We start from the raw sequence: 12,441 nt of genomic DNA on the forward strand, positions 1-12,441 counted from the left end.
CATAATAAGGACTTTAGTTTACACTCTGAATGACAAGAGAAGCCATTGGAGGGTTTTGCATAGAGAAATGCCATGGCCTAACTTCTGTTTTAAATGTTTCAATCTTGCTACTGTGTGGAAATGACTATAGGGAAATATGACTGATTGGGCTCCCCAGGAAGCAGACTCAGATGAAAATTGTTGTTGTTTATTCCTGTCTAGTCAGTTCTGACTCATAGCAATACTATGTACAACAGAATGAAACACTGCCTGGTCCTGTGCTATCCTCCCAATTTTTGTTATGCTTGAGCCCATTGTTGCAGCCACTGTGTTAATCCACCTCCCTGAGGGTCTTCCTCTTTTTCACTGACCCTACTACTCTACCAAGCTTGATGTCTTTCTCCAGCGACTGGTCCCTCCTGATAACATGTCCAAAGTATGTGAGATGAAATCTTGCCATCCTTGTTTCTAATGAGCATTCTGGCTGTATGGAAATTAGCATGCAGGAAATTTATTAGGGGGTACTCTTAGGAGGAACTCCTGTGGGAGATGGGAAGGAAGCAGAGTTAGGCAGAGGGAGAAATTAGGCAGCAATATGGTCTCAACAAAACCTTTGACTGACCTCATGAGGAACTCTGAAACTGGGATCGCTCTTGTAGAGTTGTCCCAAATTGGGGAGGTGGTGCCAGGCCTTTTTACAGAGATGCGTGGACTAGCCATTGGATGAAGACTTCCCCTAAGAAGCTCCTGACATTGGGCGAGAAGCTTTATTATTCAGCTGAGACCAACTTCTGGAGAGTTTTGACAGCTGTGTGCTGTCATGGCATTCCCTGCAGCTGGGAAATAAGATCTTCAGTCCCAAAAGGGGATATGGGTGGCTTACCAGAGTTTGCCTACTACAGGAAGCAAAGTGGAAGCAGGAAGACTAGTTGTGAGGCAGTGGTTCAGAAAGGAGATGATGGTAGATTTAGCAGTTAGGGTGTTAGAAGTAGAGGTCATGAGATATGTTCATTTTCTGGATATTTTTGAAGGGAGAGTCAACAGGATATACTGATGTATTGAAGGGGGATTATGAAAAAAAACAAAAACAAAAACAGTGCCCCCCCCCAAAACCAATATAAGCTCACAATTTTTGACCTAAGCAACTAAAACTATGTAGATACTACATGCTGAGGCAGGAAAAGTTTGGGAAGTGGGGTGAGGAATAGTATCAGGAGAAATCAAATAATTCAGTATTCAAAGTATTGACTTTAAAATGTCTGTGAGATATCTAAGTGGTGGTGTCAGTTGGATGTATGAGTATATTATCCAGGGGAGAACTCCAGACTGGGAATATAAATGTAAGACTCAGTGGCTTATAAATGCTATTTAAAGCTATAGAATTGGATGAGATTACCTAAGGAGGACTCTTGGGGTAACTTTAAAGCTTAAGAACCAGATGGCACAAAATAGACTGACAAGGAGTGTCCAGGAGATGGGAAGAGGACCAAGAGGAAATGGTGTAGCAGAAGCCAAGCTAAGACAATAGTTCAACAAGGATAGAGTGACCCACAAACACTTGATCCTGATGGACAAATGTTTCCTATTGCTATCCATGTTCCTCTTTCAAAGTCTATCATGTTCAGGGCTTATTCATTTTTTCTTGAATATCTAATCATATCAAACTGTCTGACTTAGATGCTAGATTTTCTTCAATATTTTGAAGCTTCGAGTTTACTTTAAGAGCTACTAATATATTTTTTAACTAGGTGGCTATATCCTAAAGATAAGAGAATGTTCAAGCAGTGATAGTAGGAGTAGAAGTCAGAGAGTCGAATACAGATGAGGTCAAGCTTATGTGAGTTGAAACCTCACCCACCTTTGATGAGCTGTCAAGTTACACCCAGTTCTGAGTCTGTGAATTGGGGTATTCCTGATTGGGATCCCTGGAATCATCCATTACCCAGGAGACAGGGATCCAAACTCCCATCTTCAGAGGAAAATGACCATAGAATGAGAAGTGTCCTAATGTCTATTACCAGAAACAGAAAGTAAGAGTGTGGAACCCAAGAGTGAAATACCCCTGGGATATTTCAGCCTGAGCCCACTTCCTCATGCAGCTTAATTCACCCTATCTCCTCTCACTCTCCCCTAACTTCACTTACCACTGGCGTCTCTTGGACAGTGTTTCCTTCCTGAGACTATAAACCATGTTGAGGATACGGCCCAAGTCTTCTTTATTTTGATGTCTTTCAGAGCTTAGAATAGTGCCTCGTTCTCTACAGTTATTTATTAAGATAAATAAAAGGAATTTCTAGTACCTTCTTGATTAACACAGCGTATAAGAACAGACAAATGGACTTCTGAATAGCCTTGACAGCTGGATCTGTTTAATCACTTACATGTTTCTTGGCAAACTTTTGTGAACTAATTTCCCCCTCAAATTTGTTTCCCATGTCAGGAAGAGAGACTCTTTGTTCTATATTATCTATTTTAAAAGCAATATTGTAGGAGTCTTTTGGCTCGAAGGTATTGTCGTATGTTTGCTTAGTAAAAAGGGTGAAGGATACTGACTTTAGCCATCAATAATGGCAGATTTTAAAGAGAATTTCAAATTGTATTCACCTGTTGCAAATTTTGACAAACCTATTTTCTTTTGGAAAAAGATTATTCAACAGAGTAGTTTGTGTTCCTTAAACCACCAAAAACCAAACCCATTGCTATTGAGTCAGTTCTGACTCATAATGACTATAGGACAGAGTAGAACTGCCCCCATCAGGTTTCCAAGGAGCGCCTGGTGGATCTGAACTGCTGGATTAAAACAGTTTGCGTTTGTTTATAAAATGCTTAAGGGTCTCAGGCCGACTCCAGGGAAGATGACTCTTCTTAGCTATAGGAAAAGTGATTGTAATGGAGGACGGAGTCCCCTACCCCCCATTCCAGTTAAGTAAATTACATGCTCTTTCATCATCCAAGACTGGGGCTTGTTATTTTGACCAGGTGCCATCACTTTCTATTTCAGTGAGAGTGGTTTCTATAGAAATTGTCCTAAATACGTCATGTGCTCTTTGAGGCTGTATGTGCTTACTAACCAGATGGCTGAATCAGGCTGTTGTAATGCATGGCCATTATGAGTGTTTTTTTTTTAAGTAGAAATTATGTCTTCTCTTATCAACATAAAAATAATTTATAACACTAGTATTTATTAATCAATAAATCAGGAGAAAGAAAATGATTAGGGAAAAGTAGCAAAACAAGACAGAGCAAAATAATTGATTAGTTTAATTGCTTTTCATGCAATAACATGATTCAAGAAAGAATTTGAGTAGACTAAAAGGTAGGGGCTGAAGTATTTTCTCTCCAAATTTGATTGTGCCAGCCTGCCTAGATACTATCTGATGTTTGGAAGAGGAAATAAGAGACAGAAGGGATCAGAGGAGGAAGGACAGAATGAGATACAGGAGAGAAGCTTCATAATTGTTTGAATCCACTTAGACTGATTGAATGACTGAGAAAGAACTAGACCATCAGTTCCCCTCAGGCTCGAACTTTGAGAGAAGTGTGCTAAGATTTTTATTTATACTACCCTTTGGTATTTGGATTCTTAGAGAGCGCTGGAGGCTCAGTAGTTAAAGTGCTTGGCTGCTAACCAAAATACTGGCGGTTGGAACCCATCAATTACTCTGTGGGAGAAAGATGTGGCAAACTGCTTGCATAAAGATTACAGCTTTGGAAACCCTATGGGCACTTCTACTCCGTCCTATAGGGTTGCTATGAGTTGGAATCAATGGCAGTAGGTTTGTTTTTATTTTTTGTTTTGTTTATACACATATGTATACCCACTCCTATTGCCCACAGGAAAAAAAAAAATCTTAATTCAAGGTCTCTGATTATCTAGTCTTATTTGCATTTATTCTCATATTTACCAAAATGAATAGCCACAGTACTAATGGGAGCAATGCATATTGGGTATTTGCCTGGCACAGGGCTAAGGACTTTATGTGCTGAATTTAATTGTAATGCTCACAAAAACCCTGTGAAATAAGTACTATTATTATCCACATTTCACAGGTCAGAGGACTGAATCTTGCAGAAGTTCAGTAATTAGCTGGAGGTCCCATAGCCAGTAAGCAGTCTGACTCCAGGGGCCTGTGCTTTGCAATTACACCTGTTGCTTTCTGCTTTTGCTGTTTTGATAGGTGCCTTTACTCAATCTTTTCTCTCTGCTTAAAATAAGTGCTATTCCACCCCACCTTCATAGTACCACATTCCCCCAGCCTTCTAAGTGCAGCCCAAATATCATGAGTTACCCAGGTAGCTAGGATCTCACCATCTCAGAAATTCCTTTGTGTTTGCTACTGAAATTCTCACAGACCAGCAACATGAGCCTCACCTGTGAGCTTCTTAGAAATGCAGAATCCAAAGTTTTGCCTCAGATCTCCTTAACCTGCATCTGCATTTTAGCAAGAACTCCAGGTGGTTTGTGTGTGCAAGAAAGCTCGAGGACTGTGGGATGAAAGCTTTTTTTTTTCTTTTTTTTTTTTTTCTTCCTGTATCTGTTATCTACGTACCATTTTATATTCTCAAATGGTTCCTGGGTTGTACAAATGGTTAGTGCTTGACTACTAACCTAAAGGTTGGCAGTTCAAACCCATCCAACAGTGCTGTAGAAGAAAGTTCTGGCAGTCCACTTCCAAAAGATCACAGCCATTGAAAACCCTATGGAGCACAGTCGTACTCTGAAACACAAGGGGCTATTGTTGGCTAACGACCCAGCGGCACCTGAGCCCAAGGTCAGCAGCATCTCCAAGAGACTGAAGAAAGACTCCAGAACCAGCGATCATGACATATGTATGGTTTATTTGGGAAGCATACTTACAGGACCTTGGCCCAGGGCAGCGGCTGGACCAGTTTAACACTCTGCAACCACTGAGCAAGGGACACAAGCTTATATATCATTCCAGCTGGGACCAAGGCTCATTGTTTTTCTCCCATGTCCTTGGCAGTCAGTGTTCCCAGAGACTTCACGTCTAGGCCCAGATGTTTTCCTTCTTGTTACTAAGACATTTCTTGGCCTTGGCCACTGGCCCTGTCATGCCACTCCCAGCGTTGTACCTTAGCCTGGGTCCATCCCGAACTCATCCCCAGTGTGCTTCGTGGAAGAGCAAAGCTGATTTCATCAGGAGGGGATGCATATAGCTGAATACATTACCGTATCTGTCATGAGTCAGGATCCACTTGATGGCAATGGATTTGTTGTTTGTTTGTTTGTTTTATATTCAGAAATTTAGATTATATTCTAGGTCAAAATTTGTTGTGTTATTTGGAATAGTTTTTCCCACGGTGCCACTAAGACTACTTTTGAGAATTATTTTACCTGCAATGTGTTCACAAATTCAGGCTTTTGATAATGTTAAAAATATTAGAAGGTACAATCTAGGTGCCTAAAATAAACCCTTCATTCCCTCCCATAGCCTTTGGTCTATTACCTAGTCTTTGGGACACAACATATTTCATTGCCAAAGTGCAAATATAAGTATCACAGAATTGGAGAAAAATGAATACCTAAAAAATAGAGATACTGAAAACTGAAGACTCGAGTCAATTTCACACGTGAAGTTTTGAGGTTTGTCTGTAGTCAGTTCACTTGCCATCTTCCAAGTGCCTTGGAATGGAATTTTGTTTGGACAAAAATTTGACTCCAAGCTTTATTTCAGAGCTACGGCTGCTAACCAAGAGGTCAGCAGTTCAAATCCGCCAGGCACTCCTTGGAAACTCTATGGGGCAGTTCTACTCTGTCCTATAGGCTCGCTCTGAGTCGGAATCGACTCGATGGTAGTGGGTTTTTTTGGTTAGTTCTGTCAAGTAGCAAAATGTCAGTCACTACAGATATTCCTGTATGGTTGCTTGCTATTCGTATGCCAAGGACTGATAATCAAAATTATTGATTTTGTTTGGAAATGATTCATTGTGTAGTTTCTCGTACTTTATTTAGCCACAGTGTTTGCATGTATTTGTACTTCTAAGTGTTCCCTGGGAATGTGACCGACTGATCATCAAGATTGGCACACGCTGGGGCACCTCAATCAGCTTCTCATTGCTGCACAATCTGGCTTCTGTCTTCTTTCACAGAGTATATAATTGGAATACCGTACATGCATAAAAAGAAAAGAGGGCAAAGACACATAGGTGGAGGTTTTGTACTTCCCCTGATTCCATTTCAGCAGTCCATATGACCTCTCATGAAGTTCCAAGTCTAAAAATGGTCTAAGCATAAATCTACACTTTGGAGCTGACAAAATTCTCCTATCCAGGGCGGTTTCTACTTTACCTCTTTTTAGAATTCCTTTTTTTCTGCATGAGTGTGTGTGTTGTTTTAGTGAGAGGCTCCCTTCCCACCTCAGTCATTGGTTTGCTCACGCCGTTATGTGATGAATCAATGCTTCCAGCACAGGGGCTTCCGAGTGACTGCGGGAACAATTACTTCCAAATGAACCCGTGCATCTTAGCAGGGAGCTTTCAGACCACACCCCAGGTAAAAGGAAGTCTTTCCTTCATGCTTTCAATCACTTTTAAAGGTAGTGCACTGTGCTGGTGGTGTTTGCTGCAAGAGGGCTTGAGGGAGTGCTTCCTGGGTATAGATAAATTTGACTATGGAGCAAAATGGGATGCTATCTAGCAGTTAGTAGTGAGGACAAGCTGGTAAAGACAAAAAAAATAAAATTGCTTAGGGGGCCATCAAAGAAAAAGAAAATGTTTAGGACTGCCCTCAAAATAGTGTTGATGCTAAGATACCCTGCAATGACTCTCTTCAACAGGAGGCTAGTGGCCATCTGTGAGTGTGGGTGTCAACATCGGAAGGGAGGCAACTTCTAAGGAAATATAAGAGAGGAAGGCATTACAGCCCCAAACTGAGCAAAGGAGCAGTTAGCTTGCCTGGCATGGGGGAAAAAGAATTTCTCGAAGTATTTTTAGGCTGTCCTGTGAAAAGGTGACAGTCTTAGAGGTTTTGAGCACTTCAAATCATACTGAGGAAAAGATTTTAATCCCGTCAGCTCTAATTTCTGTTATTAAAATAGTTTCCCAAGGGATAGGAACTGAGATGTTTAATCGGCACTGACAACTGAAAGTGTTAAATGGCATTTAACAAGTGCAATGTTATTAACAGGCATCTGTTTCTGCTTTGTGTAGAAAATGATTTTTCATCACCATAGCAATTCATTTCTGGTCTCCACTGGATCTTGGCCACAGTATGCAGTAAATAGCAAATATTCTTTCTTTGCTGAGTGAGGGATTCGACAGCCTACTTGTTAACATGTGACTCTTCATCTGAATGTTGCATAGTGGGGCTAGTGTAATTTCAAATCCTCACCCAACTGAAATTGTGTGCACGTGAACATTAGATCCTTGATAAGACAAGAGGATGCTAGGTAAAATCAACTAACGAGAAGAGCCCCAGCTAACGCTGCACCACTAGCTTAAAATCGAATATCAAACTATTGCCCTTTTTGTTATTGTTCTTCTTAAGATATGTGTGTGTGGATGGGAATTCGCCCCTGATCTTGTTCTCCAGCAGGAGGATGAAGTCTTCAGTTCTGTTAGATTTTCTGTTTTTGTTCTTTTCCTGAATGACACCGTGTATTGGCTCAACTAAAATCTGAAATTGTTCCCTTGTGCTGGTGAAGAAATTTTCTGTAGGATACAAACGTTTCTGTAGGAAAATATAACAAGCAAGTAGAAGGAAATGATTTTGCTTCTTTTTAGTTGCCACAATTGTCCATGTGTGGCGTTGCTGTAAAAGCACGCCTTATTCATTAAAGCATCAGTTTTCATTCATACTTCATTTCCATTTTATTAACTAGAGTTACAGCTATTAACCTCTAAAAAGCCCACAGTTTGTGATAGGTCAATGATTGAGATCTGTTTATGTTTTAGAGGTTTAAGTGTTATTGAATTATAAAAAATGTGCAAGATTTTTGAAGAAGCAAATCTTAATCATTGGATATGTTTTAGAAGGCAAAGATACTTATTGTTAATAATGGTTGTATTAACGTAGCCATGGGGCACTTACACTGAAGTCCTTCATACAGTATTTACATTTTTTTTTGGAGAGAACTCTAGAAGACCAACAGTCATCATTTGGGGAGGTAAACACAGGTCTACAGAGCCTGGAGACAAGGTCAGAATTTCACCTCTTGTTCCTTGACTCCTAAAGGACTTCTTTCCTTCTTAAATGATATATTATAACCAATTATCTGAACTACCGTCACTGATTCCCTAGCATGGCTCTCCTTTAGCCAAAACCGTCTAGCAATTCCACTCTCTATTACATCATGGTATTGATGAGATTAGTCATGTAAAGAAACCGCTAATCTGCCTAGAAAATGCCTTGTATTGTGTATTGCTGAGAAGACTAGTGGGCTTCCTAAATTACAAGGAATCTAATGCCCCTTTCTACAAAGGATAAAGGATAGCATTGATTTATTATTTTCTGAGGATAAATTGCAATCTCGGAAATATGACATGACTGCGATGAGGAAATAATGACATATCTTTAAGATAAAAAAAGACTACTGAAAAATGAAAGTTGGCTCAGAAGCCCAGCTCAGAAGGGTTTGTGTATTTTATACCTCCTAAAAAAAAAAAAAAAAAAATTTTTTTTTTTTTAAGGAATAAATGGAGCCCTGGTGGCACAGTGGTTAAGAGGTCAGCAGCTAACCAAAAGGTCAGCAGTTCAAATCTACCAGCTGCTCCTTGGAAATGCTATACGGTGTTCTACTTTCTCCTGTAGGGTCATTATGAGTTGGAATCTACTCCCACAGGCAAAGGGTAAGGAATATGTAGTAGGCAGGGCTTGGAACTGGTTAATTCCCCTTTGACCTCTTGCTGAGAATTTGCATTTCTAACAGGAGTCATCCAAGTGATTCGTATGTACAACTTCCTGGGAACTTTTTAGAAATGCAAATTCTCAGCGGGGGGTAGAACTGAACCAAACAGTTTTGAAACCCTGGTACTAGGAGCCCTAGTGATAATGGTTAAGTGCTCAGCTATTAACCGAAAGGCCAGCAGTTTGAACCTACCAGGTGCTCTGTGGAAGAAAAGACTTGGTGATCTTCTCCTGTAAAGATTACAGTCTAAAAAACCTCATGGGACAGTTCTACTCTGTCATATAGGGTTGCAATGAGTTGGGATCTACTTGATGGCACACAACAACAAGTAATATGTAAGGATCCCTGGTGGTGGAACGGTTAAGTGCTTGGCTGCTAACTGAAAGTTTGGCAGTTTGAACCCACCCAGCAACTCAGAGAGAAAGAATTGGTGATCTGCTTCCATAAAGATTACACCTTACAAAACCCTATGGAGAAGTTCTACCCTGTCACATGGGTTTGCTATGAGTTGGAATCAGTTCAATGGCACCCAACAACAGCAAGGAATATATATTGTCTCTAGAAGGCATAGGTGTTTCAGTTAATAGACAATTATATCCTCTAATAATTGGTCCAGAGTTTTTTAAGCCTTTCTAGAACCTGGGTGAAATCTCTTACAAGGATTTCCAGCTCTCTTTGTTTGATTTCATGATTGCAAAGAAAATCTCTGATTGATAATCTAGTGTCCCAGGTAGCCATTCTAGCCTGTACCTTCTGACCCCAGCCTCACATTTATAGAAGACTGTACCACCATGCCGTCAGTCTCTCTTTCTAGCCCATTCTTGTCATCACCCAGTGTATCTTTAGTCTTCACATGGGTAACTCAGTCAACATTCTTGTCTCATAGTTCATTGGCCTTTCAGACTCAGTGCTCTTCCTTTCCTTTTATCTCAGATACTCAGTCTAAAGGCCAAAGCCTCGGTCTTGTAACCACCTAGAATTACCATACTTTTAAATCTTAAGCTTTCACATATCATACTGTGACCACCAAGCAGTCATCTCATACACTCACCATCTGATCAGATCTATTTTCTGAACAACAGAGACTAGTGGTCCCTTGATCCTAGGGTCCCTCTTCCCTATCTATCCATACTGACCTCCATAGTTGATTATTTGCTCTGCTTTTACCAGTACCCTCAATTTCCTTGCCCTCATATCCTTCTCCCAAAATCACCTCCAAATATCAACTTTATAAATGCTACAAATTCCACTTTCTCTGTTCCTATAAGAGACAGTTGAGCATTCCTGGAGAGAATATCAAACAACCAAGTAAATCATTTCACTACAATTCATGGATTTTACACTTGTGTTGGGCCCTCTGTATGGTGTGTTGATGCTTTTATTAGTTTTTGGTTAGGCCTCTTTCCAATTGTTTCAACGATGTTCCAGACTTTTTCATTTTCCTTAACACATCTGAGCCACCTTTACCAGTTCTTTCTTGCTGTTGAATCGCTTAATGTTAGATTCTGTAAGGTTCAGTCTTGGGCTTCTTTTTTTTCTTTTTTATGCATATTCCCCCATGATTTCATCTAGTCCAATGGTTTTAAATATCATCCATAGGCTAATAACCCTAACAATTGTATCTACACCACAGACTTTCAACTCCAGACTTCCCTACCCATATTTCCACATGTATGTGTATTGGGTAAGGAAACACTGATGGCGTAGTGGTTAAGTGCTACAGTTGCTAACCAAAAAGTATGCAGTTCAAATCCACCAGGTGCTCCTTGGAAACTCTATGGAACAGTTCTACTCTGACCTATAGGGTCACTATGAGTCAGAATCAACTCAGCGACAGTGAGTTTTGTTTTTTTTTTGGTGTATTGGGTATATCAGATTTGACCTTTATCCCCAAACCAGCTTTAACTGTAGTCTTCCTCATTTCAGTGAATAATATCTAATTCCTTGCAGTTACTTGGGTTAAAAGTTTTGTACTCGTCTTGACTCTTGTCTAGCTCTGATACCCCACATCCAATTTTTAAGCAAATCCTAAACCTCTCTTCATTTCTCATCCAAACTCTTTGAAAGATAAGTTTACAATACCACCTTCTTTTCCTCTCTTCTCATTTACTCCTCAATCTGTTGCTCTTGGCGTTCTGTGTTTCTAACCTTGTGTCTTTTAAAACCAGAGTTATCCATCTAAAATTCTAATATGACTATGCCATTTCCCAGTTCGTAGTGTGTTAGTGGTACTCTGTTGTCACTAGGACAAAGTCCAAGTTGACATACTACTGCTTTTTTTGTGAGTTTATTGTGAATTATCTATCGACTGTTAAATGGAGAAGAGTGAAGTTGCCAAGGATTTCATTTTACTTAGATCCACAATCAATGCCCATAGAAGCAGCAGTCAAGAAATGAAATGATGTATTGCCTTGGGCAAATCTGCTGCAAAAATCTTCTTTAAAGTGTTGAAAAGCAAAGATGTCTCTTTGAGGACTAAAGTATGCCTGATCCAAGCCATGATATTTTCAACCACCTCATATGCATGCAAAAGCTGAACAATGAATAAGGAAGATCAAGAAGAACTGATGCCTTTGAATTATGGTGTTGGCGAAGAATATTGAATATACCATGGACTGCCAGAAGAACAAACCTGTCTTGGAAGAAGTACAGTCAGAATGGTCCTTAGAAACAAGGATGGAAAGACTTTGTCTCATACACTTCGGACATGTTATCAGGAGGGACCAGTCCCTGGAGAAGGACATCATGCTTGGTAAAGTAGAGGGTCAGCGAAAAAGAGGAAGACCCTGAATGAAATGGATTGACGCAGTGGCTGCAACAATGGTCTCAAGCATAGCAACGGTTATGAGGGTGGTGCAGGACCAGGCAGTGTTTTGTTCTGTTGTACACAGGGCCGCTATGAGCTGGAATTGACTACGGCACCTAACAGCAAAACATTGTACCCCAAATCCATGTCTAAACATTCTTATTAATGATAAATGTTGAAACTTTCTTGTGTGTTTGGTGATTCTGAGTCAATAAATTGAGACTGCTAACTCAGAGTTGAGAGTCCCTGGGTGTTACAAATGTTGACATGCACAGCTGTGAAATGAAAGGCTGGAGCTTTGAATTAACCCGGAGGTGCCTTGAAAGAAAGACCTGGTGATCTACTTCTGAAATATCAGCCATTGAAAACCCTATGCTGCACAATTCTACTCTGACATACATGGGGTCATCATGAGTTGGAGTCAACTTAATGGCAACTGGTACTGGTAACCAGGGTGAATTTTGTTGTTGTTAGCTGCCGTAGAGCTGTCCCTGACTCATGGTGACCACATGCACAATAGGATCAGACTGTTGTGATCCAAAGGGTTTTCATTGGCTGATTTTTTGAAGTAGATTGCCAGACCTTTCTTCCTAGTCTGTCTTAGTCTGGAACCTCCAGTGAAAGTTGTTCACTATCACAGCAACATGTAAGCCTCCCCTGAAAGATGGGTGGTGGTTGCACTTGAGGTGCTTGGAAGGCGAGAATTCTACCTCTGTGTTTAAAGTTAATTTTGAAACTGAAGACCAGATGTTGCTTTTGCGGTGACCCTACTGAGGTAGAGATGCCCTA

At 40.4% G+C, this 12,441-nt stretch overlaps 1 protein-coding gene across 1 annotated transcript in view; it reads left to right on the forward strand.

The window, feature by feature from the left end:
• The first annotated feature begins 4,340 nt into the window (after positions 1-4,340).
• MLIP (muscular LMNA interacting protein) overlaps positions 4,341-12,441 on the forward strand; it is a 147,915-nt gene continuing 139,814 nt past the window's right edge. The window contains exons 1-2 of the mRNA XM_023544748.2: positions 4,341-4,437; positions 6,339-6,493. Coding sequence (XP_023400516.2) covers positions 4,341-4,437; positions 6,339-6,493 — 252 coding nt within the window. The remainder of the gene's footprint in view (positions 4,438-6,338; positions 6,494-12,441) is intronic.

This window comes from Loxodonta africana, chromosome 1, assembly GCF_030014295.1.
Source record: "Loxodonta africana isolate mLoxAfr1 chromosome 1, mLoxAfr1.hap2, whole genome shotgun sequence".
Taxonomy (NCBI): Eukaryota; Metazoa; Chordata; class Mammalia; order Proboscidea; family Elephantidae; genus Loxodonta; species Loxodonta africana.